Below are 27,847 nucleotides of genomic sequence, written 5' to 3'. Positions count from 1 at the left end.
AAAGTCTAAACCGGTTTGGATTTAGGCTAAGCCGGTTTTCGCTGGACATCTTCAAATTCACTATTTTTCAACTTCAATTGCTTTTGCATCTTTCTAGCCTACTAGTTTCTAGGGTACCTAGGTCCACTGTAACTATGAGGTCTGGCTATCGCGGCTATTCTTGCTAGTGCTGCTCGAGAGTTTTGTGGGTAGTCTCAGGATATAGTCCACTCTTTCATTCACCTTTCTCTGGTTCCAGTTTTCCAAAACCTTTGGTTTTGTTGATTTTTGATAAGTTTGACAAGTACATGCAACTGTGAGAATAACCCCAGTCTACTTTGGGGTCAACACATACATTTTGCAAGCATGGGTTTCTACTGTCGCCTTCAATTCTCCTTGCACAGAAGATGTAGCCTCACCCTAGAAACATAATAAAAACAGACACACATAAGAAGTTGAGAAGAATCGCAGTTTCTTTTGCAACTACTAGAAAATACATATGCTAGTATGCTACATTGCTGGTAGGACTTGTCTATGATCAAGGGGAAACAAAATAGAATATGCATGCTTACTGTCCACAGATCATGAGCGTCCACGACAGCGGAAGTGCTAAGACCAATGCTGCTCCAGCTAGCAGTGATGGATGCTTGAGTAGGCCCTCTATTCCATAGAACAACTGCAACTCTCCCTCCACTTAATGGGCCAGCCCAGACCTAATGAGAAGATCATGGTTTAGAAACTACTCAAAGCTTGTGCCAAGCCAAGCATAGATTTTGATTTTCCAGTACTTACTTCTTGGTCTCCATTTTTTTGCACTTTGAGCCCTTGCACCCCAAGCGCATCTGCCCATGAATCATTTTATCTTACTCAGTCATCATCTCTAATAATTGTTAGTTTGGAGAAATGGAGGAATGATCAGTGTTTTTATTACCTTGATTGACTGCAATGACATTTTGATTGCTCAGAATATCCTTGGTATCCTTGCTCATAGAGCGGATGTCGCAGCCAGTCAAGAGAGGTGCCTGCATCATATCATCAAGTCAGCTCCGGCACCATGACCTTGCTAAATGCAAATGAAGATAGTGTACACACTGTTACTGAATGCTTCTGCTCTTATTGTTTCATCTCTGAAAATAAAAGCCCAGAAGAATGTATCTTGTTACCTTGGCTAGAGCCCATATGCTGAAATGGGAGCGGTATTCCTCCGTTGTCATTCCCCCGTTGCCGATTTCCAGCATGTCTGGGTCTGAATGAAAACAGTATGTAATAGCAGGCCGTTCAGCAATTAAGTGAAACCATCCGTGATGAAAATTTTTCTGCAAGCCTCAAGGACTAGACTAACCATTCCATCCACCAGGCCCAGCATATTTTGCCCAATAGTCATTACTGTCGGCGTTGCTTGCCATGCTCAAACATTGCAGGAAAACAAGATTCATACATCAGACGGCTTGTTCATGTTGCCATATGCTAAAAACAGGCATATTATGTTAGCATATATGCACATCAGCTGCTCACCTTCCCCAATTGTCCTTGATGTCACCAGCTGTTCTCCAACTGTTTCCTAAACTGCTTGCCCATGTTGCAGGATTACCTACACCCCTGCATAATGAAGTTGAAAGAAAAAACTGAATTCAAAGTTCAAAACACGAAATTCGATCATGGTTGAAAAAAAGCAACGGTTACCATTCACAGATGGAGAAGAAAATATTCCTCCCAGAGTTCAGAAGCGCCCTGCTCATGGTGCTATACCTGGATTTTGTCGCATGGGAGGTTTCAGTCTCTCGAAGTAGCGTGAAAAGATCTAAAATCTAGTTAGTGTATGAGCACCTTGGTTGTGGGCTCAATCCCTGGTAGTTGCAGTTGTCATACTTCAAGTAGTCAATTCCCTATGAACAAAAAAAATACAGGAAAAATCAATTGAAGCCAGAAAGAAAAGCATAATTATTGTCAGACGTCTAAGAGTTCTAATTCAAAACGCACAAAAGTTACCCAAGATGCGAAAGTTTTTGCATCTTGCTCTTCATGTCCAAGTGAGCCCGGCATCTGTTGGCTGCAAGTTCGCGAACTGAAAAGAAAATGGTTGGTGTGATTTGAGAGAGAACAACAGCTAACATAATCCATTAAATTTTCCATTGAATTTCTGCTTCTGCCAGCCGCATTTTCCTAAACGCTTTTTTATGACTTTGTGGTTTTTCTATAGTCAACTGTGCATACCCTGCATCACTATAGATTCCGAGCTTGAGCCCTTTTCCATGCACATAGTCCGAGAGGGCCTTCATTCCAGAGGGGAATGTTGATGGCTTTGGTACTAGATTACCCTGTAATAAAAGGAAAATAATATATCAATTTTGCTGATTGAGCAGTCTATATATTCCTTTCAACATTGTCCTGTTAACCTTGTCGAGAATCTCTCTCTCTCAACATGTGCAATTCTATATAAACAATACACACCTGGGAGTCCCTGTTATAGGCTGCCCAACAATCATCTGCAGTATGAAAAATGTTCAGATCCTGTTTGTCTCAATTCTCAACTGAACAACATGCAAATTAAAAGTATGGAGGAGGAAAGGACAGGCCAAGAAAACTCGAGAGATACCTATGTTGATGTACTCATAACCAAGCTTGGCAAGGCCGGTATCAACCATCGCATCAGCTACACAAACAAAACTTTCCTTTTCAATTTGTTGCATTCTGTGGCACAACTGGAACTGATTGTGAGACTGCAGTGTAACCTTACCGATTTGTCGAATTGTCTGTTCGTTTATGTTGCAGGCAAAGTGATTCCAACTATTCCACCTAAAATTGTCGTACAGTCAGTTAAGAGATGCACTACAAAAGAAATAGGCTTGGTCACTGTGGTCACATGCAACTCCATGGGGAAAGAAGAAAAAAACAGGAAAGTAATAGTACTAGTCGCTTCGTTCTAAATTATATGCCATTTTGGCTTTTTTATATATAGATTAATAGATTAAGGAATATAATATTCCACCAACATTCACAAATTAATAAGTATAGCCATATAACAATACTTTACCGTACGGTAATACAAAGTTAATTAAGACATGAAACAAAAGAGTAGACTCAAGTCTCTATCCTAATCTGACTTGGCCATTCAAACTTGTTGACCAATATGACTTGCATCTAGAGTCTGCATTGCTCTAGTTAAGATAGCATGCAATGTATCTTGCATAAACTCGATGCCGGCCACTAAGGGGTTGGGGTTGCTCATCTTCTATGAACCCACCAAATTAATGTTTCGTGAAGAACTAAAGATGGTTCTCCAAGGCGACACCTCTAAGGTGGGAAATGATGAGAGTCATCAGCGCTGCACGCCTAGACAACCAGGGTTTTCACTTGGAGATCGGTGGATAAGAGTTTGTGAAGTGCTATGACAACACCTCCGAGAAGGAAAATGATGTTTAAAGGTCCCGCCGTCCTCGAGACCAGCAAGACTTTCACCCGCACCTTTATGGCAATAACATATTGAGAGTTCTGCACCTCAACTTGAGGCCATGCAATAGCCACTGTTAGGATTTCTGCACCTTACTTTGAGGCCATGGCAGAGCCACCCTCGAGCTACGGCATAGAACCTCATTGTCATACCATGTGTCGTCATCATTTGCTTGTTGTTGGCTTGAATGTGGACCATGCCTTCAAACTCGTTTGTACCGCCTGCATCAGGATTATTGCTCCATAATAAAGCAGCCCCAAGCGCACAACTGGCCTAGCTAGATAGCACCAGATCTGGACATAGGGATGTCGGAAGCCATGATCTAGCCTCCATGAGACCCTTTTTGCCCTCTATACTAGCACACAACCACACTGCCACCATTTAGCTTCCACATGACAGATCTGCCCATGGGGATGCTAGAACTAGATATGGGACGAAAGCTAGTGTTAGGGACACCAAGAAAACACCCAAACCTGAAACGTAGATGCTAGATTCAGCTATAGATCCAGCAAATCTGGCCATGCAGCCCACAGATCCAACCTCAGGACCACAAGATTTAGATTTTCATCATTGATTCAATGTCATCTCTCCGCATAGAACACCCGTGGAGAGAGAGGAAAGAGGCCCTGGTGTAGTCGTCCTCACGGTCGTATGGACCTCTAACTACATCCTCTGGCCATAGAGAGGCGAGCAAGAGCAAGCAAAGGGCGACAAAGTGTTGTGTGTCATCCGTACCGTCTCTAGATATGGTATATATCTAATGGCATAACAGAAACCGAAACCTTGTATAATTCAGAAGGAGGGAGATAATCCATTACCCCATTTGAGGTGTTTGGCCAAGGCCATTCTGCAGGATTGGTCTCCCCGCCACTACCGCCGATAGGAGAAGGAAGAAGAAAGCACACAAGAGCACCTTGGCTCCCATGACAAATTAAGAGTTGTGAGTGTGTGCAAGTGTCAGTAAGTAGCTAGGGTGCTTCAATGCGATCTGATCTTTGTTCGATCGATCTGAATTTCCAGATCGGTATGTCTACCTCTATATATACAGGAACGGGCCAGCAACAAGACAAGAGTTTGCAGGGGCTTAATTAGAATATTTTCACGCAGAATTATTTAGCGTATCATTTTCAGATCCTATTGTATTAAAATAATATTTGTGTTGTATAGCTACAACACTAATGGTTTTGGCGGTCTATCAATATCAATAATTATAACCTTTTCCTCATCTGATGACCGCTGCGTCAATGTAAAGGTTGTTTCATATTTTCTACGTATTGTTCATGCTAGAATGAGGAAGTATGAAATGATGCTATTAATCAGAGATACTACCATAGAGGCTAGCAAAAAAAAGGAAACCCTCATTTTTGTGTGCGAATATGAACATATGAATCTTGAGACATGTCAAATTTTAGGGCAATTTTGGTACTTCAAGAAAGATAAATGCATACCGCAAGAACCTGAGATTTGAATTCCCTGAGATTTGAATTCCCTCATGATTGCATGGATTCATGCATCAAGAATTTAAGTGTAGTACTCCCTTCGTCCACGAAAGGATGCAACTATGAGAAATATGTCAATCAAACTAGCTCAACTTTGACTAAATTTATAGTAAATAGTATTAATATTTATGTCTCTAAATAAATTTATTTTGAAAGTATATTATATAACTAATCTAATGGTACTCCTTCCATATTGGTAATAAAAGAAGTCATTTTAGATATGGTTTGGGTCAAACATTGAAAATATAAATCATATAACTTTTAAGTTGTTGAGTTGAGAAATATGAAAACCATATGAATAGATTTACCTTGAAATGTACTTTGATACCATACCTTGTTTAGGAGATTAGGAGTTTTGTTTGTCCCAGCAAGATCAGGAGTCGACAATGGGAACTTTGAATTGCAATTGCAACAAGGATCTCTAATATAAGTAGAAAGAAAATTGATGGAATTCGTGTCCAACACACCATAGAAGGGACTTATCTCATCCAACCTCAACTAGGTGTCTATGCATTCTATTCGATTCTGATTCTAACTCTCTGTGCTGAAGCGTCGGACGATGCCATGAACTACATCGATGGTGGCAGCTTCTCAAGAGAATATGGCAGTGGCGGCAGCTAACCGCAATGGGTAGCAACAGAAAAGCGTCCCTGCGAGGCGACGCGGGTAGAGTATAGTAGCAACGATGCAGGTTGCAGCGCGGATGGGAGGAGCAGCGACGCGGGTGGAGATGGTGGGGTGATGGACGCCGAGCTTCGACCATCGGAACTCGCATGACCTCCCATCCACACGCAGGAGACCGATGTGGCTAAAAGGTCCTAATGGCTAGAGAGGGGTGAATAGCCTAATAAAATTTTCTACAACAACACTAAAAACACTTGATTAGTATAAAAGATAGCAAAGCGAATTTGGCACTAGCTCTACAAGGGTGATGCAAGTCTCCTACCCAATCTACTTTCTATAGTCTCTAAGGAAGCACACCAAGACTATGTCACTACTTACCCCTAGGTGATAAGCTAAGCTAAGCAAGAGAGCTACACAAACTAGCTAGCAAAGTAATGCTAAGAAGGGTTAGGATTGATATTCCACCGCGTAATGGAATGAGTCAATCAATCACAATAGAGAATGCCAATGAAAACCAATCATCTTAGAATCAAATTTTGACATAATGATTTTTTCCGAGGTTCACTTGCTTGCCGGTAATCTAGTCCTCATTGTGGCAATACACTCACTTAGAGGTTCATGAGCTAATTGGCATCACACGTCAAACCCTCACTAGGGTGCCGCACAACCAACACAAGATGAGGATCACACAAGCCATGAGTAATTCACTAGAATACCTTTTGGCTCTCCATCGGGAAAAGGTCAAGAACCCCTCACAATCAGCACGATCAGAGCCGGAGACAATCACCAACCTCTGCTCGACAATCCTCGTTGCACCAAGCTGTCTAGGAGTCAGCAAACTCCAAGAGTAACAAGCGAATCCCGCAGCAAAACACGATCATCAAGTGCCTCTAGATGCAAACACTCAAGCAATACACTTGGATGCACTCCCAATCTCGCAAGGATGATCAAACAATGATGCAATTGAGCGAGAGTGTGTTGGCTAGGCTCATAAGGTTGCTATATTAATGAAAATAGCCAAGAGAGTGAGCCCAAGCTGGCCAACCTCCTTTTATAGGCCCCCAAAGAAATAGAGCGTTGGCCCTTTGTTTCTGTAGAAAATAGGGTTATCGAACAAGCCAGTCGAATTGACCAGATGCATGCCCTTAGCATACAGTGCTCAGATCCTCACCACATATCCTCTGCCTTTGAACTTTGCGTGTTAGGCCTCAACGGTTAAGTTCACACCAAATGCACTGACTGAACTTGATGAGTATAGGCCTGATCTTCTGAGAGGTAACTGGTAAGTTTGATTTGTGGAGAACTCGACGTTGGCGATCAGGCTTCAAATCAGACACAATTTGAACCTTGCAACCGTTACACCACTACTCCATTGGTTATCAGCCAAGCACAACTTGATTGACCTCACCAAGAAGACTTTTCCTGTAAGCAAATCAAAGAACAAAAGCAAGAAGGTTTAAAAACGCAATCTGAAATTGCAAATATGAATGACGTGATATCAATAGAGGGTTCAAGAACTAGGTTCCAAAGGACTAATCAACACAGTGGAGGAGATCAAGAATAGGGCCCTGGATCACTATAAAAAGGATTTGTCACTACAGTTATAATGAATGATTCAGTTTCTTGATGGAAAACTAAACTCTAAACAAAACCCAAGTCGAGTAAATGCAGTGTATGGGGGCGTACTTCTAAGGACAGAAGTAGCATAGATCAATGGATGGAGAGCATAGAATATTGAGTTTAACTGCATGACTAATTCCCAAGAGTCAACACAGCTTAACTACCCTCAATGCCTACAAGCAGTTATATGGAAGTGGATGGCTTTTCTAATCTATTAAGCACCTATATTTGGCTATGGTAGGAATTTTGAACTCTCATCATACAGGAACTCATCATGCAGCAATTTAAGATATTCAAAGATAAATTCTCTAGAACTCTAGCATCTCTAGGAACAAGATGGATAGCAACTCAAAATCTTCCCATATCATATCCCTCAACTACCTAGACTTACATCAATCATTCTCTACCCACAAATTTTAGGTTCAGAGCAAATCTCAAATCAAAACAGTTGTGTCCAAAACTCGGAATAATTCGAGGTTGAAAACTAGGTACTTGAAAGAAAAGGAATTACGACAGAGCAAGTATTCATCATTTTCATATAAGAGCTTACTTTGTGGGGTTCATTTTAGCAGGCAAAATCTTCAAATACTCTCCTAAATTTTATTTAGAAAATTTAATATCAAATAGAAAGATAGATATTGATATAAATAAATAGGGAAATTTTTATTTGGATTTTTTATAGTTATTCATCTTTTTATTTGTTTCAGGTTAACATAGCATACTTAATAAATTAATAGATAAGCTAGTGATATGGGGGTGCTCTCCCCAAGCTGGATGTTAACGTAGTCTGTTGGTGCTGCTGACTGGCAGTGAAGGCATACTGGTCCTCCTAGAGTGTTAGGGATGATGGTTGTTGAGATAGCACTTGACTGTTGAAGACAGCACTCTGAGAGGGGATAGGACGTCCTTCTGCTTGTTAGCTCTTCTTGATCCTTTAAATTCTATGAAGCTCAAATAGAAAACAAAGCTTGTAGAACTGATTAAGTGTTAGTGGTAAAACTCCTAACCCTTGGTTGTCTAGAACCTTCTTAATATATTTATCTTTTAGCAAGATCATATATTTTTATACTTTTATATTTATGATATGCAGACAGAAAAATAAATATACTGAAATTTATTTTTATGCCACCACAGTAGATGAGTGTGTGGGCTATTTCATCATACATCAAATACATGGGGCTTTAGAATTTTCTAGATGCAATGCATGACATATTTTTATTTTCTATTCTAATGCAGAAATGGTAAAGTAGATGCGTAACTAATTATGCATTTGCGGAAAAGTAAATATGCTAAAGAAAAATTATGTAGTGCTAAAAAGGAAAATGTTAATAACTAACAAGTTACCTCTTAGCACGGCGTTCGGTGTTTTAGGTCCTCCAAACAGGATCTCTTACCATGTTAATTCTTAGTTGCTTTATCTGGTCCTAAAGGTGGAGACCATGATAGTTGCACCTCTTGAGATGGTGTCACCTATGTTTATTGCTCTTCCAGCGGGTTGCAGTCAAGTACTAGCTCTGGGAGCTAGCAACATCTTCGCTCAGTGTGCATTTTCATAGGTCTAGGATCTTCACTTGTTGGATTCTCGGGGAGTTGACTAAAGTGTATCATGCTCATAGAAACAAGGCATAGTTCAAGTGTATGGGCTCTGTTGGTGGGAAAACACCAATATAACCAAAAGGTTTGTTCATTATACTCTAGCCTTTGGCACATTGAACAAGACAAAGTTGATGTTCATGCATTTTGCTCAATCTAAACATTGGTGATAAGAACAAATGATTAGCAAGCTTGTAGCATTAAAACACTTGGTAGATCAGATTAACATTATGGAACGATGGTCTATCTATGCATATAACTTCATGATTATGACTATCATCTTCCAAAGATAGGATGTGCAATATTTTAGATCATTGAATTAAAAACTACAAGATCAAGAAAGTGATTCTAGGAACAAGTATAAAGAACTAAACATGTTGAGCTAATTAAATTGGATCAAATGAGGTTGTAACTCAAAGCATGTTTGGCTCTCTACTTATGTGCATGCCAAAATCAAGGAGGATATTTTGGAAGTATTGATCACTTACCAAGAGATGTTACCTTTAGTATTGAAGCATGTTGAAGCTGTAACATCTTGTGGAAGCTGTTGACGGTCCTTAAGTATCAAATATAATCAAGAAATAAATAAAGAAAAGGATCCAAATGCAACCGACACCCAGACTTAGGGTTTTATCTGACAGAATTCCATGAGTTTTGGTGTTTGTCTATTTCTGCAGGGGGTTATCAGAAATTATGGAAGAAAGGCCCACATGTCGGGTTTATATAGAGATATTAACGTGCACCGCAATTAATTATCCAACATCTAGAAGAGTCCAGAAGCCATGGGAACGAGCGGGAGGCCGATCGGGCCCGGGGGCAGGGCGCCCGCCCTCCCCCCATGGGCGCCAGCCCTGGCTTGAGAGTCAATCAGATTCTACTTCGCGGATCATGCTCCACCGACCTAAGGGATTAAGGAAAACCGTGCGATTAATGTCGGTTTGATCCGACGGCCCACATTCATTTGGAAGGACTGTATAAGCAGGCCCCCTGGCCTCTGGAGGAGAGGACCATTGAAACCCTAATTCATTTATCCATCTCGAGAGAAGAAGTCTCTAATCAAGCCCTAGAGCCACCACATCAATAGATCTCTAGTTTAGCATAGCTACATAGGATTAGAACTAGAAGGAGTCAATCTTCGATTGGTTTCCGGATTAGTCAAGAGGATTCTTGGTAATTCCTCTACTGTTCTTCATTTGTTCATCATTGTTCTTCAATATTGTGAATATGACTTTGTTCTACTTCAATATATTGATTATGACTTTGCTCTACTTGTTTATGTTTGCAATTATATTGTTCTTAGTTTATCATAGTTATATGCTTGGCTTAGTTAGATTGGAATTATATACATGTTTAGGATCGTATAGCGTTTATCCATGTGTACAGTGGGTAAATGGTAAGTATTGTGTAGGCGTGGTGCCTATATCGTATTTATCTGCGATTGTACCCTATATGCCGGATCGCGGGGTAGTTCGTGGTGGTGACAGCTCCATTGATTCTTATATAGTCCCCCTCTCGTGTATAGGGCAGGCAGAACAACATTATTTCAGGGGAGTGATTGCTATGTTTCTCATTTTCCTTGATAATATCACTATGCATGGGCGTAGTCCTGTCTCGCAATGATTGCCAAGTATAATTGCACTAACTATGATATAATAGACTTTATAGTTAAGAATAACTTAGGAAATATTCTTGTAGTTCATCCTAATCCATGCTAATGACTTGCTAGAATATCTGTTGAGGTGCTTATCATTATTATATGTGGCTAGTTATGCTGATCAGATTAATTATCTTTGTCACCATTCATACTTGATCTATATTTTATGTAACATTTATACTCGTATGAAAGAGATAGATAATGCTCTCTATTACAAATGCAATGATTGATTTTCAATCCTATATTCCATTCCATAATCAACATTGATGATTAGCAATCCCTTCCCAATGGTAAAAATATAAATAATGATACCTGGAATACTTCCCGGTTAAAATGCTACATCGGTATTAATCTGTGCGCTTGCAGATCTCATTTATTATTCATTCAGAAGAGCAATTGCATATTTCAATACTGCGTCTCTCATGTCATGCTAAGGATGACAACTTGGCTTAAGTGGCATGAGGGATAGGTTCAGCATTTTTGGCACTATTATCAGAATTAGAAAACTAAGTCTACTTTTGGTAATGATGTTAAGAATGCCCAACAAGCATTTTTGGCGCTGTTACCGGGGAAGGTTGATTACTAATCAGGAATGAATATGGAATTTCGAGTAATCATTCACATCACTAATATGATTGAGATTATCAATTCTCTCATACAGTTTTACTCCGGTATTTTTCTATTTTATCTTATGCAGGGTAATGTATGAATAGAAGACATCTTCTAGGAAATTTTGTTAACAACCCCGAAGCATTATTCAAAAAAACAAGAGCCAAGCTCAAGAAGGCATCATCAACACTTCAGCACGAAGCTTCATCCAACCAAGAAGACCGCTGAAGTTTCATCCGGAACTTGTCTTCAGAATTCGAAGGCATGGCGAACAAATCGATACGCGAGTTCTCAGCTCCCACTACGGCCAACATCCGCACTGGACCTGCTGCAGAGATCGACGGCAACTTTGAGCTCAAGCCTGGACTTATCAACATGGTGCAATCCAACCAGTTATGTGGGAAGGCACACGAAGATGCTAGTGCTCATCTCCAACACTTCCTGGAGATTTGCAGCACATTCACCATATCAGGAGTCCCCAGAGATGCTATACTACTTCGCCTCTTCCCATTCTCACTGTTAGGAAGAACGAAGCAGTGGTTCTACGCTACAAAGGAAAAGAATACTACGTGGGCACTCTGCTCCATGAACTTTCTAGCTAAGTTCTTTCCCATGGGCAAGACCAATGCTCTCCGTGGGAAGATTACAAGTTTTCAACAACAACATGATGAATCCGTTCCAGAAGCATGGGAGCGCTTCCAAGACTACATCCTAGAATGCCCCCATCATGGAATGGAGAGCTGGCTACTGATGCAGACATTTTATCATGGGCTCGGCAATAGTGCCCGAGAGACCATGGATGCTGCAGCTGGAGGAGCATTCCTATCACTCACCATACCACAAGCCACAACTCTTGTGGAGAAGATGGCGTCCAACCAAGGCTGGAATGAAGAAAGGACCCAGACACGCAAGAGAGGTGGAGGTAGCACCAGCTCAAGGAGGTAGACATGTTGTCTGCCAAGCTAGACCTGCTCATGAAGAAGCTCGATGATAAAGCTGGAGATAAGAAGGAAGTCATGCACGTCTACGACTCACACATGACTTGTGAGGAGTGTGGAGATACTAGACACTCAGGCAATCACTGCCCTGAGATCCTTGAGGACGTGAACTACATCAACAACAACAATAACAATAACAACAATTACTACAACCGTCCTCAATAAAATCAAGGTTGGAATCTACAGAGGCCTAACTACTCAAGTAATTATCAAGGTAACAATTCTTACAATAATAATAATTTTCCACCTCTGAGAGAGTTAGTGTCTAATCAAGGAAAGCTAATGGATAACCTATCTAAGAAATTGTCATCTAATGATAAAATGTTAGAAAATATAAATAATAGAATGGATAATTTCTCTACTGCCATCAAGAATCAAATTAGCTTTAATAAAATGATTGAATCTCAGTTAAATCAAATAGCTGTTGTTGTTCCTGCTACTAACCCCGGTATACCATCACAACCGGAAGGATTAGAATCTGCAAATCTTGTAGACATGTTTGATATAGGTAACTACTGGAGTAACCCCGTTGCGGAAGTTACTACTGACCTTCTGCCGGTCAAGAGAGGTGATCCAGGATGCCCCGTCATCCCGATCTCGATCGGCATGGTGGACTTCCCAGAAGCACTCTGCGACTTTGGCTCTAGTGTCAACATTATACCTAGGGTACTCTATGAAAAATTCTTTACATATGCTTTATTAGAAACAACCATGTGTTTGCAGCTTGCAGATCAGACACTAAGTTTCCCAAAGGGAATATTAAAGAACCTCTGCGTCCGAGTTGGTACCTTGTACGCCCCAGCAGACTTCGTGGTGATAGAGACCGGTAATGATGAGAGGGCACCCGTCATCTTAGGGAGGCTATTCCTGAACACCTCGGGAGCTACCATCTACGCTAGTGCTGCCAAGATCAGTTTCTACATCAAAGGGAGGAAGGAGACATTTTCCTTCAAGAACAAAACTACACAAATCCAAGAGCAATCCCGACATGAACCAAGGAAGAGGACCAACAGGAGGAACAGGAACAAGCAAGTGTGGACCGAGTCAGCTAAGATGGTCACTGCAGTTCAAGGAAGTCAAGATCATCAACTTAAGTCACCGTTCCTGACCAAGAAGGATGACCTAGGTATGTCAAGCATCCAGTGCTCCATTAATGGGTACAACTTCTACAAGACGATTTGCAACACCAGGTCGGGCGTCAACATAATGGCCGCAGTCACCTATTGGCTTCTGTTTGGAACCATGCCCCTAAAACCGACATACATTCAGCTCCAGATGGCACATCAGACATTCCGAAAGGTTGAAGGTACAGTAACTGATGTCCCTATTAAAATAGACGATCATTTTGTTCATACAGACTTTCAGGTTCTTGACATGGGAGAAGACGAGTACGATCCACCCATCATCCTTGGGAGACCGTTCCTCAGCACCGTTAAAGCAATCATCTACATTGAAACCGGAGAAGTCCATATGCACTTCCCCTCTGAGAAGGTACGCCGCTATTTTACTGACCCTAACTATATAGTTGAAGACTCTAAGCAGGTCAGGACAAGAAGAAGACGACGCAACCGCAACCAGAGGAGGCAAATCATCAAGGATGGATGGACGGACTACGAAGGAGAAGTGGTAAGGTCTAAAGACATACAGCTTGAATAGAACTATCCTAAGGAGACCGTAGCACCGAGTCAAGTATCGAGAGAGAAGATAGTTATACACGAAGAGGAGGCGCCGCCGGAACCACCGACTACGCCATCCAGCGAATCCCAGGACGATTGAGAAAACGGAGAGTCCCGTTCGGAGGACTTAAAAACACCGAACGCCTTGCCAAGAGGTAAACTTGGTAGTTATCTTTTTCTTTTTAATTATTTCAAATAGTTTGCTTAGTCAATCATGTTCATATCATCTTGAAAAGAAAAATAAAAATATTAAAACCAGTAAGCCCCATGTGAGTATACAAGTGGCATAAAACCCATAAGTACATTCACTGTGGTGGCATAAATATAAAATAAATATTTTTCTGCTCTATAAAAATGAAAATATAAAAATAAGATTGTGATCCTACCAAAGAGAGTAACATTTATTAAGGAGGCTCAACATGATAAAGGCTAGATATTTATGCTAACACCTAATCAGTTCCACAAAGCTTTGTTGTTTATTTGAGCTCCACAGAATTTAAGGATCAAGAAGACTAGCAGACGGAGGACATCCTAATCGCTGTCAGGGTGCTGCCGACATTCAAATACACCTCTGCCACCTGAAGAAATTACGTCAAAATCCAGCTTGGGGAGAGCACCCCCATTTATCCCGCTAAGTATTTCTATCTATCTATATACTTATACTATATTAAAATAAAAATATATATAACCATGAAAAACCAAATAAAGATTTTGTGCTTATATATATATCTTTTGCTTAGTGTGCTAATAAATAAATAAAGTGGCTATGCTAAGCTGAATCTTAATAAAACTCTAGCATGGATATGATGAATAGTTGCTCTGCCTAATTTTCAAATTTGAGTTCTCTCTCTAGTTTTAGACATAACTGTTATAATTTAAAGCTTGCTCTAAACCTGAACTTGTGGGAAGAGAACTTGATCTGAAGTCTAAGTTGTTAACGGATACGATATGGAAAGGTTGAGCTGCTGTTTATCTGTTCCTAGAGATGCTAGAAATCTAGAGAATTTTATCTTTGAAAATCTTTAAAATAACACATGATGAGTTCCTGTATGATGAGAGTTTAAATTCCTACCACAGCCATATATACATGCTTGCTAGACTTTGAGCCACACATTTACTTTTTACTGCTTATGAGCATTGAGTGTGGTCAAGTTGTGTAGACCCTTAGGAGCTTGTCATATGGTTAAATCAAGATTCACTTGCACATTCATTCACACATGCTGCTTCTACTCCGGAAGTACGCATCCACATATATCCACCCATTTCCATCTCCAGAACCACCCAAAAGTATTCTACTCCTAATCCGGGAGAGAATAGCCAAAAACATTTCTGTTTTTTTCTATGAATTAAATGCTCGAGTTACTACCACTTGCTATATTATTTCAGGAGATGAGTGCTTTAAAAAAAGAGAAAAAGGATACGAGGAAATAAAAAGGGGCAAGTGCCCGGAACCTCGAAAGAAAAGAAAAAGTGAGACGAGAGGTAAAAATGGACAAGTGTCCGACAGTAGAATTAGGGGTACAAGATACCTACCTGAGAGGAAAGAAAAAGAAAATATAGAGCATCTCATTCTCCTCAAAAAGTTTCAAAAGAGCAAGAAAGGTATGTATCCCCTCAAAAGAACAAAAGTAGAATTATACTTTCACCATTGTTATCACCATCATCACCATACACCATTCATTCGCCACACATGCACATCTTGATTTGACTTATTGAGTTGTTTCTCTAGATCCATAGTTTGACTATGCAATAAATGTCTTGTAAGTATGTATACTTTATCTCCCACCTATAAGCTCCAGATATCAAAGCCTTATTAGAGTAGAATGAGAGAGAAGGCAATGTCACTATGCTTCATACCACAAATACCACATATTTTGAGAGAAGGCATATACCATCACTGCCTTGGTAAGGATCCAGAAATACCACAATAGAGAGATCTGAGTGAGTCGTACAAGGAATCTCTGAGTTTTATTTTAAAATCTACAAAAACTCCAGAGCTATAGCTGATCAAGAATAAGAGACATGGCGCTTAACTAGACCATTCTATCTTTTAACTGCTCAAGATAGAAGTAATGTTTACAAGTCCCATGGTGAAAGGTAAAATAAGTAAGTTTTAACTCTTGACAGTTTACTCTAACTGGGAGATGAGACCTCATTTGAAAGCATGTGTACCGTCAACTTTTAAAGGCAATTACAGCAGCTTCTGATCCATCACTGAGATTATCCTTGCTCAGGGACGAGCAAGAGGTAAGCTTGGGGGAGTTTGTTGACGGTCCTTAAGTATCAAATATAATCAACAAATAAATAAAGAAAAGGAACCAAATGCAACCGACACCCAGACTTAGGGTTTTATCTGACAGAATTCCATGAGTTTTGGTGTTTGTCTATTTCTGTAGGGGGTTATTAGGAATTATGGAAGAAAGGCCCACACGTCGGGTTTACATAGAGATATTAACGTGCACCACAATTATCTAACATCTAGAAGAGTCCAGAAGCCACGGGAACGAGCGGGAGGCCGATCGGGCCCGGGGGCAGGGCGCACGCCCTCCCCCCTTGGGCGCCCGCCGTGGCCTGAGAGTCAATCAGATTCTACTTCGCGGATCATACTCCACCGACCTAAGGGATTAAGGAAAACCATGCGATTAATGTCGGTTTGATCCGACAGCCCACATTCATTTGGAAGGACTATATAAGCAGGCCCCTGACCTCTGGAGGAGAGGACCTCTGAATCCCTAATTCATTTATCCATCTCGAGAGAAGAAGTCTTTGATCAAGCCCTAGAGCCACCACATCAATAGATCTCTAGTTTAGCATAGCTACATAGGATTAGAACTAGAAGGAGTCAATCTTTGATTGGTTTCCGGATCAGTCAAGAGGATTCTTGGTAATTCCTCTACTGTTCTTCATTTGTTCATCATTGTTCTTCAATATTATGAATATGACTTTGTTCTACTTCAATATATTGATCATGACTTTGCTCTACTTGTTTATGTTTGCAATTATATTGTTCTTAGTTTATCATAGTTATATGCTTGGCTTAGTTAGATTGGAATTATATACATGTTTAGGATCGTATAGTGTTTATCCATGTGTACAGTGGGTAAATGGTAAGTATTGTGTAGGCGTGGTGCCTATACCGTATTTATCTGCGATTGTACCCTATATGCCGGATCGCGAGGTAGTTCGTGGTGGTGACAGCTCCATTGATTCTTATATAGTCCCCCTCTCGTGTATAGGGCAGGCAGAACAACATTATTACAGGGGAGTGATTGCTATGTTTCTCATTTTCCTTGATAATATCACTATGCATGGGCATAGTCCTGTCTCGCAATGATTGCCAAGTATAATTGCACTAACTATGATATGCTAGACTTTATAGTCAAGAATAACTTAGGAAATATTATTGTAGTTCATCCTAATTCCATGCTAATGACTTGCTAGAATATCTGTTGAGGTGCTTATCATTATTATATGTGGCTAGTTATGTTGATTAGATTAATTATCTTTGTCACCATTCATACTTTATCTATATTTTATGTGACATTTATCCTTGGATGAAAGAGATAGGTAATGCTCTCTATTACAAATGCAATGATATATACTCAATTCTATATTCCATTCCATAATCACCATTGATGATTAGCAATCCCTTCCTAGTGGTAAAAATATAAATAACGATACCTAGAATACTTCCCGGTTAAAATGCTACATCGGTATTAATCTGTGCGCTTGCAGATCTCATTTGTTATTCATTCAGAAGAGCAATTGCATATTTCAATACCGCGTCTCTCATGTCATGCTGGGGATGACAACTTGGCTTAAGTGGCATGAGGGATAGGTTCGGCATTTTTGGCGCCATTATCAGAACTAGAAAACTAAGTCTACTTTTGGTAATGACGTTAAGAATGCCCAACAGAAGCTTTCCTTGCTTGGCTAGTTACGTGTCTTGTTCATAGATAGCTTGTCTCCTTTGTTGTACTCCTTTCTTATATATGCCATTATTTGTTCTCTGTCTAATTTGTGCTTGGATCTTTAGCTCTTCTTATTATTTTATCCCTACAAATCATTAGTGGACAACACATACTCGAAGGAGTATACAAGTAATGACAAGGGCATTGTTGTAACACAAAGCTAAGGTCACTTTCTATGCTACAAAAGAAGTTGTTTTAACATACTTAGCATAGCACATTTATTATTCTCAATTACTTATTTCTACATGATTGATTTTATTTTCTCATCTTATGACTTGATTCTTAAATATAGGCATTATGAATCAATTCAAGCTCATAGAAATAAAGCAATAGTGAATTTAAAGATTGCAAACCAACGTGTGGAGCGATGAGGAAGAACTTGGTTGGATCATCTAGAGGAGTTGGCCTTTCTTTCTCATGTCTCAGCTTCTCGACCTCAGAGGTAAGAGTGAAGAACGTTACATGCTTTTCTCTTGTCAATCTTTTCTTGATTCCAGATAATTAGTGGTTGACAATAGAATGCAACTCCATGGAGTGAGTGCTTTTGATCATGGATCATGTTTTGTGGCACCCTTCTTTCTTCTTGGCTATGAGTGAGTTGTCTCTCCCTTGTGCACAATTATTGTGTCTCTCTTCATCTTTAGTGTGAGTTCATCTTAGGACTTTTCCAATTTGTATTTGAGATTTTCGTGCAGGGGCTAGTCCAACAAAATATCCAACATCCACTATAGCATACTATCGGCTCAAAAATAAACCTAGACACCACGTCTAATTTGATTTAAGAGGGCATTCTTAACCTAAGCACCACGCTTAATTTAAAAAGCCTTTCAATGTAAGATCACCACTCCTAAACTACGCATCATGCTTCATTTAAGAGATGTATGAAACTACTCCAAACCTAAACATATACTATAGCAAACAAAGATGGCATGAGGTATAACAGAGATTTATTCAAAAAGGGATGAAGAATATATATATATAAGATGTAGATGACATGAATGTATGCAAGGGACTAAACATGATGTGGATTTGATATGAGAAAATGTAACTAAAATGGAGTGAATGCATGGATGATTCAAATTAAGCATGCAGTGGTATACAAGGAAATAAAAATATAACTACTCATAAGGTTTAAAGCTCATGAGTAAGACTATCTCACCTTGATCACACTTACCATGATGCACAACTAGGATGAGTAGCGTAGCATAAATATCTGTCACATGGGACGAGAGTTGAATTCTTGTGACGATGACCTTGTCTCTAATCTACATATGGTTAGAATAAATAATATATGTGTATACACAAGCCTATGAGATGGCAGGGTTCCAAAATTAATGATGGATCTTGAATGTTCAGGCACCCAGGGTTCTTCAATCTTGTGGAAACTTGTCGCAAGGTCGAAACGGTATCTGATGTCCAGTCTATTCCACACTCAACAGAACAAAAGGGTAATCCTACTAAAGCTAGTGGTACACTAAATTAGCAGACATCAAGATCATTATCAAAATCTTTGCGCAAATTTCTTCCCCGGCAACGACGCCAAAAATGCTTGTTGGCATTTCTTAGCGCAATCACCAAAGACAGACTAAAAGCCTAGTCCCCAGTAACGACGCCAAAAATGCTTGTCGACATTCGTTAGTGCAAAAAGAAAAATGAAAGATTCCGCAAGCGCACAGAACATCATCATAGCATTTTACCAGGAGTATTCCAGGTATCATTATTTATATTTTACTACAAGAAAGCTAAGGTTAAGAATCTGATAATTCACTATCCTACATCTACTAACTCACAGTATCAACTAATCTAAAGCAGGGGTATACTATAAGATAAATCAATTAAGCGCATATAAGAGAATTCAATGATAAATGTATAGATAGTCATAGAAGGAGGACAATGGGAAAGATCAAGCTTCCTTTGTACTTCTCTATTACTTAGGTTCTAAGGCAACAGAATATGAAAAGATATAACAGTCATACAATGGCACTTTGGAGCAACACTACCTTTTCGACTCTTGAAAGAGATTGGGAAGAAAGTAGTCGGAAGAAGGCTGCCAAAAGCTCTATGAAACATCAATCTGAATGTGGTGCAATACAAAGGCCTGACAGGGCTATCACCCCTGGGGCTACCACAACTATTTGTGGAATTGAGCGCAACCTCAAGTAAACTATAGCCTAGAAACCACGTCTACACTAGCGTTTACTACTCTAATTACCATAGATAACTAGAGCACTCAATATGAGCAGAGATCCCATGCCAAGATATAACAACTATACTAATCATAAATAATAAGCATAAAGTAAATAGAGAAGATAATATATTAAAGCATAAGTCTTATAAAGAATAAATATAGTCATATCGAAACTCTAAAGAAGACTCCTCCAGAACCGGAGCGCAACTCCACTCTCCCTAACTCCCGACTATAACTAATATACTACATTGGAATGTCTAGTCCTAATTCTCTAGAGAAGAGAGATCATCCATTCAAGGGATGCCTCTACAACTCATAGAGAAGAGAGGTCATCCATTCGAGGGACACCTCTACAACTCATAGTGGTAGCTCTCCCCAAGGGGGCAGGCTTGTATTTATAGCCCCCTAGGAAGCACCACAGCTCTCAGATCAAACCGACATAAATGTACGCTCAACATTGCTCCTCAAAGGCAGTGGAGGCAGGATCCATGAGGTTGAACGTGATTGGTGGAGACAGTGGGGCGGGCGCACCTACCCTTCGGACAGCTGCCCGGCACCTATGCCCATTTTGCCTCCCATTCGGTCTGGAACCTCCTCGAACCTTCAAGATTACTCTTGAGTTGAAGTTCGCGGTATTCTCTCTATGTAAACCTGACATGTGCACCATCTTTGGTTGTTTTTAGCTGACACCCTACAGAACACAGATATTCACCAAAACTTATAGAATTTTGTTAGTGATAACCCTATATCTACTAAGTGTTTGCATATAGGTCCTATTTTCATGTCTAGTTGATGGTTAAAATGAGGAGTTATCTACTGTCAACAATGATCATTGTTGACGGTCCTTAAGTATCAAATTTAATTATCAAATAAACAAAAAAAAGGATCCAAATGAAATCAACATCCAGGCTTAGGGTTTTATCTGACAGAATTCCACGAGTTTCGGTGTTTGTCTATTTCTACAGGGGGTTATCAGGAAATACGGAAGAAAGGCCCACACGTCGGGATTACATAGAGATATCAACGTGCCGTGCAATTATCTTACATCTAGAAGACTCCAGAAGCCACGGGAAGGAAGCGGAGGCCGAACCGGGCCTGGCCCTGGGCGCCCGCCCAGGTGACCAGGGCGCCCGCCCCCTCCTGGAGTCCAAACAGGACTCTCTTTTGGGATCAATCTCCACCGACCTAAACGATCAAGGATAACGGTTCAATCATTGTTGGTTTGATCCAACGGCCCATATTCACTTGAAGGGACTATAAAACCAGACCCCCTAGCCCCTGGAGGAGAGAGCCTCTCAACTCTAATTCATTATTCCTCAAGGGAGAAGAAGCATTTGATCAAGCCTAGAGCCACCACATCAATTAGACATCTAGATTAGCATAGCTACATAGAGAAGGAGTCAATCTTCGATTGGTTTCCGGATCTGTCAAGAGGATTCTTGGTAATTCTCTAATTGTTCTTCTAATTGTTCATCTTGTTCTTCAATATTGTGAATATGACTTTGTTCTACTTCAATATATTGCTTATGACTTTGCTCTACTTGTTTATATTAAAGATTATATTGTTCTTAGTCTATCATAGTTATATACTTGGCTTAGTTAGATTGGATCTATATACATGTTTAGGATCGTATAGCATTTATCCATCGGATTCATGGGTAAATGATAGATATTGTGTAGGCGTGGTGCTTATACCGTATTTATCTGCGATTGTACCCAATATGCCAGATCGTGGGGTAGTTCGTGATAGTGACAGCTTCATTGATTCTTATATAGTCCCCCTCTCGTGTATTGGGCTAGCAGAGCAACATTATTACAGGGGAGTGATTACGATGTTTCTCATATTCCTTGCTAATATCACTATGCATGGGCGTTGTCTTGTCTCGCAATGATTGCTAAGTATGCTTGCACTAACTATGATAATGCTAGACTATATAGTTGAGAATAACTTAGGAAATATTCTTGTAGTTCGTTCTAATTCCATGCTAATGACTTTATAGAATTTCTAATTGAGGTGCTTATCATATTTATTATGTGGCTAAGTTATGCTGATCAGATTAATTATCTTTGTCACTATTCATTACTTCATATATCCTTTATGTGACACTTATCCCTATATGAAAGAGTTAGATAAATGTTCTCAATTATACATGCAATGATAGATACTCAATCTTATATTCCATTCTATAATCAACACTGATGATTACTAATCCCTTCCCAGTGGTAAAAATATAAATAACGATACCTAGAATACTTCCCGGTTAAAATGCTACATCGGTATTAATCTGTGCGCTTGCAGATCCCATTCATTATTTATTTAGAAGAGCAATTGCATATTTCAATACCACGTCTCTCATGTCATGCTGGGGATGACAACTTGGCTTAAGTGGTATGAGGGATAGGTTTGGCATTTTTGGCACCGTTATCAGAATTAGAAAACTAAGTCTACTTTTGGTAGTGATGTTAAGAATACCCAACAAGCATTTTTTTGCGCCGTTGCCGGGGAAGGTTGATTACTAATCAGGAATGAATATAGGATTTTGAGTTATCATTCGCATCACCAATATGATTGAGCTTATCAATTCTCTCATACAGTTTTACCCCGATATTTTCTATTTTATCTTATGTAGGGGAATGTATGAATAGAAGACATCTTCCAGGAAATTTTGTTGACAATCCCGAAACATTATTCAAAAAAACAAGAGCCAAGCTCAAGAAGAGATCATCAACACTACAGCAAGAAGCTTCATCCAATCAAGAAGATCACTGGAACTTGTCTTCAGAGTTCGAAGCCATGGCGAACAAATCGATCCGTGAGTTCTCAGCTCCCGCTATAGACAACATCCGCACTGGACTTGCTGCAGAGATCGATGACAACTTTGAGCTCAAGCCTGGACTTATCAACATGGTGCAATCCAACCAGTTCTGTGGGAAGGCACACGAAGATGCTAGTGCTCATCTCCAACACTTCCTGGAGATTTGCAATACATTCACCATATCAGGAGTCCCCAGAGATGCTATACTACTTCGCCTCTTCCCATTCTCACTGTTAGGAAGAGCGAAGCAGTGGTTTTACGCTACAAAGGAGAAGAATACTACGTGGGCACTCTGCTCCACGAACTTTCTGGCTAAGTTCTTTCCCATGGGCAAGACCAATGCTCTCCGTGGGAAGATTACAAGTTTTCAGCAACAACATGATGAATCCATTCCAGAAGCATGGGAGCGCTTCCCAGACTACATCCTAGAATGTCCCCATCATGGAATGGAGAGTTGGCTACTGATGCAGACGTTTTATCATGGGCTCGGCAACAGTGCCCGAGAGACCATGGATGCTGCAGCCGGAGGAGCATTCCTATCACTTACCATATCACAAGCCACAGCTCTTGTGGAGAAGATGGCGTCCAACCAAAGCTAGAATGAAGAAAGGACCCAGACACGCAAGAGAGGTGGAGGTATGCATCAGCTCAAGGAGGTAGACATGCTGTCTGCAATGCTAGACCTGCTCATGAGGAAGCTCGATGATAGAGTTGGAGATAAGAAAGAAGTTATGCACATCTACGACTCTCACATGACTTGTGAGGAGTGTGGAGATACTGGACACTCAGGCAATCACTGCCCTGAGGTGCTTGAGGATGTGAACTACATCAACAACAACAACAACTACTACTACAACCGTCCTCAACAAAATCAAGGTTGGAATCAACAGAGGCCTAACTACTCAGGTAATTATCAAGGTAACAATTCTTACAACAATAATAATAATTTTCCACCTCTGAGAGAGTTAGTGTCTAATCAAGGAAAGCTAATGGATAACCTATCTAAGAAATTGGCATCTAATGATAAAATGCTAGAAAATATAAACAATAGAATGGATAATTTCTCTACTGCCATCAAGAATGAAATTAGCTTTAATAAAATGATTGAATCTCAGTTAAATCAAATAGTTGCTGTTGTTCCTACTACTAACCCCGGTATACCATCACAACCGAAAGGATTAGAATCTTCAAATCTTGTAGACATGTTTGATGCAGGTAATTGGAGTAGCCCCGTCACTGAAGTTACTACTGACCTTCTGTCGGTCAAGACAGGCGATCCAGGATGCCCCGTCATCCCGATCTCCATCGGCATGGTGGACTTCCCAGAAGCACTCTGTGACTTTGGCTCTAGTGTCAACATTATGCCCAGGGTACTCTATGAAAAATTGTTTACATATCCTTTATTAGAGACAACCATGTGTTTGCAGTTTGCAGATCAGGCATTAAGTTTTGCAAAAGGAATATTGAAGAACCTTTGTGTCCGAGTTGGTACCTTATACGCCCCAGCAGACTTCGTGTTGATAGAGACCGGTAATGATGAGAGGGCACCCATCATCTTAGGGAGGCCATTCTTGAACACCTCGGGAGCTGTCATCTACGCTAGTGCTGCCAAGATCAGTTTCTACATCAAAGGGAGAAAGGAGACGTTTTTCTTCAAGAACAAGACTACACACATCCCAGAGCAATCCCGACATGAACCAAGGAAGAGGACCAACAGGAGGAACAGGAACAAGCAAGTGTGGACCGAGTCAGCTAAGATGGTCACTGCAGTTCATGGAGGCCAAGATCATCAACTTAAATCACCATTTTTGACCAAGAAGGATGACCCAGGAATGCCAAGCATCTATTACTCCATAAATGGATACAACTTCTACAAGACGACTTGCGACACCGGATCGGGCGTCAACATAATGGCCGTAGTCACCTATCGGCTCTTGTTCGGAACCATGCCCCTAAAACCAACATACATTCAGCTCTAGATGGCAGATTAGACGTTTCGAGAGGTTAAAGGAATAGTAACTGACATCTCTGTCAACATAGACGATCATTTTGTCTATACACACTTTCAGGTTATTGACATGGGAGAAGACGAATACGATCCACCCATCATCCTTGGAAGACCGTTCCTCAGCACCGTTAAAGCAATCATCTACATTGGAACTGGAGAAGTCCATATGCACTTCCCCTCAAAGAAGGTACGCCGCTATTTTACTGACCCTAACTATATTGTTGAAGACTCTAAGCAGGTCAGAAAACGACGTAACCGCAACAAGAGGAGGGAAATCATCAAGGATGGATGGGCAGACTACGAAGAAGAAGTGGTTAGGTCAGAAGACATACAGTTTAAATAGAATTATCTAGAGGTGACCGTAGCACCGAGTCAGGTGTGGAAAGAGAAGATAACCATACATGAAGAGGAGGCGCCGCCGGAAGTACCGACTCCGCCACCCAACGAATCCCAGGACAACTGAGAAAATGGAGAGTCCCGTTCGGAGGACTTAAAAACACCGAACGCTTTGCCAAGAGGTAAACTTGGTAGTTATCCTTTTTCTTTTCAATTATTTCAAATAGTTTACTTAGTTAATTATGTTCATACTATCCTAAAAAGAAAATAAAAATGTTAACAAATGGTAAGCCCCATGTGAGTATATGAGTGGCATAAACCCCATAAGTACATTCACTGTGGTGGCATAAAAATAAAATAAATATTTCTTTTCTACTTTATAAAATGAAAATATAAAAATAGGGAGTAACATTTATTGAGGAGGCTCAACATGATAAAGGCTAGATATTTATGCTAACACTTAATTAGTTCCACAAAGCTTTGTTGTCTATGTGAGCTCCACAGAATTTAAGAATCAAGAGACTAGCAGACGGAGGACATTCTAATCGCTGTCAGAATGCTGCTGACTTTCAAACACACCTCTGCCATCTGCTAGCTACATAAAGAGAAATTATGTCAAAATTCAGCTTGGGGGAGAGCACCCCCATTTATCCCGATAAGTATTTCTACCTATCTATCTTTATACTTATACTATATTAAAATATAGATACACATAACTATGGAAAACCAAATAAAGATTTTATGCTTATATATATGTATATATATTTTTTGCTTAGTTTAATAAATAAATAAAGTGGCTATGCTAATCTGAATCTTAATAATAAAACTCTAGCATGGATGTGATGAATAGTTGTTCTGCCTAATTTTCAAATTTGAAGTTCTCTCTCAAGTTTAGACATAACTGTTATAATTTAAAGCTTGCTCTAAACCTAAAACTTGTGGGAAGAAAACTTGATCTAAAGTCTAAGTTGTTAACGGATACGATATGGGAAGGTTGAGCTGCTGTTTATCTATTCCTAGAGATGCTAGAATTCTGGAGAATTTTATCTTTCAAAATCTTTAAAATATTGCATGATGAGTTCCTGTATGATGAGAGTTTAAATTCCTACCACAGCCATATATACATGCTTGCTAGACTTTGAGCCACATATTTACTTTTTACTGCTTATGAGCATTGAGTGTGGTCAAGCTGTGTAGACCCTTAGGAGCTTGTCATGTGGTTAAATCAAGATTCATTTGCACGTTCACTCACATAGGCTGCTTCTACTCCGGAAGTACGCATCCACATATATCCACCCATTTCCATCTCCACAACCACCCCAAAAATATTCTACTCCTAATCTGGGAGAGAATAGCCAAAAATATTTCTATTTTTCCCTGTGAAATAAATGCTCAACTTATCTTGTTACTACCACTTGCTATATTATCTCAAGAGATGAGTGCTCTAAAAAAAGAGATACGAGAAAATAAGAAGGGGCAAGTGCCCGGAACCTCTAAAGAAAAGAAAAAGTGAGACGAGAGGTAAAAATGGACAAGTGTCCGACAGTAGAATTAGGGGTACAAGATACCCACCTGAGAGGAAAGAAAAAGAAAATATAGAGCATCTCATTCTCCTCACAAAGTTTCAAAAAGCAATGAAGGTATGCATCCCCTCAAAAGAGCAAAAGTAGAATTAGACTTTCACCATTGTTATCACCATATACCATTCATTCGCCACACATGCACATCTTGATTTGACTTATTGATTTGTTTCTTTGGATCCATGGTTTGACTATGCAATAAATGTCTTGTGAGTATGTATACTTTATCTCCCACCTATGAGCTCCAGATATTAAAGCCTTATTAGAGTAGGGTGAGAGAGAAGGCAATGTCACTATGCCTTATACTACAAATACCACATACTTTGAGAGAAGGCATATACCATCACTGCCTTGGTAAGGATCCAGAAATACCACAAAAGAGAGATATGTGAGAGTCATACAAGGAATCTCTGAGTTTTATTTGAAAATCTACAAAAACTCCAGAGCTATAGCTGATCAAGAATAAGAGACATGGCACTTGACTAGACTGTTCTATCTTTTAACTACTCAAGACAGAAGTACCGGTTACAAGTCCCATGGTGAAAGGTAAAGTAAGTAAGTTTTAAGTCTTGACAGTTTACTCTAACTCAGAGATGAGATCTTATTTAAAAGCATGTGTACCGTCAATTTTTAAAGGTATTGCAACAACTTCTCATCCATTACTGAGTTTATCCTTGCTCAGGGATAAGCAAGAGGTAAGCTTGGGGGAGTTTGTTGAGGGTCCTTAAGTATCAAATTTAATTATCAAATAAACAAAGAAAATGATCCAAAAGAAATCAACATCCAGACTTAGGGTTTTATCTGACAGAATTCCACGAGTTTTGGTGTTTGTCTATTTCTGCAGGGGGTTATCAGGAAATACGGAAGAAAGGCCCACACCTCGGGATTACATAGAGATATCAACGTGCCACACAATTATCTTACATCTAGAAGACTCCAGAAGCCACGGGAAGGAAGCGGAGGCCGAACAGGGCCTGGCCCTGGGCGCCCGCCCAGGTGACCAGGGCGCCCGGCCCCTCCTCGAGTCCAAACAGGACTCTCTTTCGGGATCATTCTCCACCGACCTAAAGGATCAAGAATAATCATTCAATCAATGTCGGTTTGATCCAACGGCCCATATTCACTTGAAGGGACTATAAAACCAGACCCCCTGGCCCCTGGAGGAGAGAGCCTCTCAACCCTAATTCACTATTCCTCAAGGGAGAAGAAGCCTCTGATCAAGCCTAGAGCCACCACATCAATTAG

At 40.1% G+C, this 27,847-nt stretch overlaps 1 protein-coding gene across 1 annotated transcript; it reads right to left on the bottom strand.

The window, feature by feature from the left end:
* On the bottom strand, positions 266–4,355 carry LOC8063464 (alpha-galactosidase). The gene is made up of 15 exons (XM_021453479.1): positions 4,249–4,355; positions 2,717–2,775; positions 2,576–2,632; positions 2,431–2,465; positions 2,194–2,297; positions 1,969–2,044; positions 1,807–1,865; positions 1,663–1,728; positions 1,495–1,578; positions 1,322–1,386; positions 1,143–1,225; positions 911–1,001; positions 772–821; positions 552–692; positions 266–399 (listed from the first exon to the last, which is right to left on the bottom strand). The coding sequence occupies exons 1-15, from the start codon at positions 4,353–4,355 to the stop codon at positions 313–315; spliced, it is 1,164 nt and encodes a 387-aa protein (XP_021309154.1). The 3' UTR covers positions 266–312.

The sequence above is a fragment of the Sorghum bicolor genome, chromosome 2 (genome assembly GCF_000003195.3).
Source record: "Sorghum bicolor cultivar BTx623 chromosome 2, Sorghum_bicolor_NCBIv3, whole genome shotgun sequence".
Lineage (NCBI taxonomy): Eukaryota > Viridiplantae > Streptophyta > Magnoliopsida > Poales > Poaceae > Sorghum > Sorghum bicolor.
The sequence above is the reverse complement of the archived record's forward strand: the minus strand, read 5'-3'. Positions and strand labels throughout refer to the sequence as shown.

Bases quoted from the DNA above. Each gene is read 5' to 3' on its own strand.
- LOC8063464 (XM_021453479.1), bottom strand. From the start codon at position 4,355: ATGGGAGCCAAGGTGCTCTTGTGTGCTTTCTTCTTCCTTCTCCTATCG. The intron at 2,633-2,716 runs GTAAGGTTACAC...TTGTTTGTGTAG, and splicing joins ACAGACAATTCGACAAATCG to CTGATGCGATGGTTGATACC. The intron at 1,002-1,142 runs GTAACAAGATAC...GATATGATGCAG, and splicing joins GCATATGGGCTCTAGCCAAG to GCACCTCTCTTGACTGGCTG.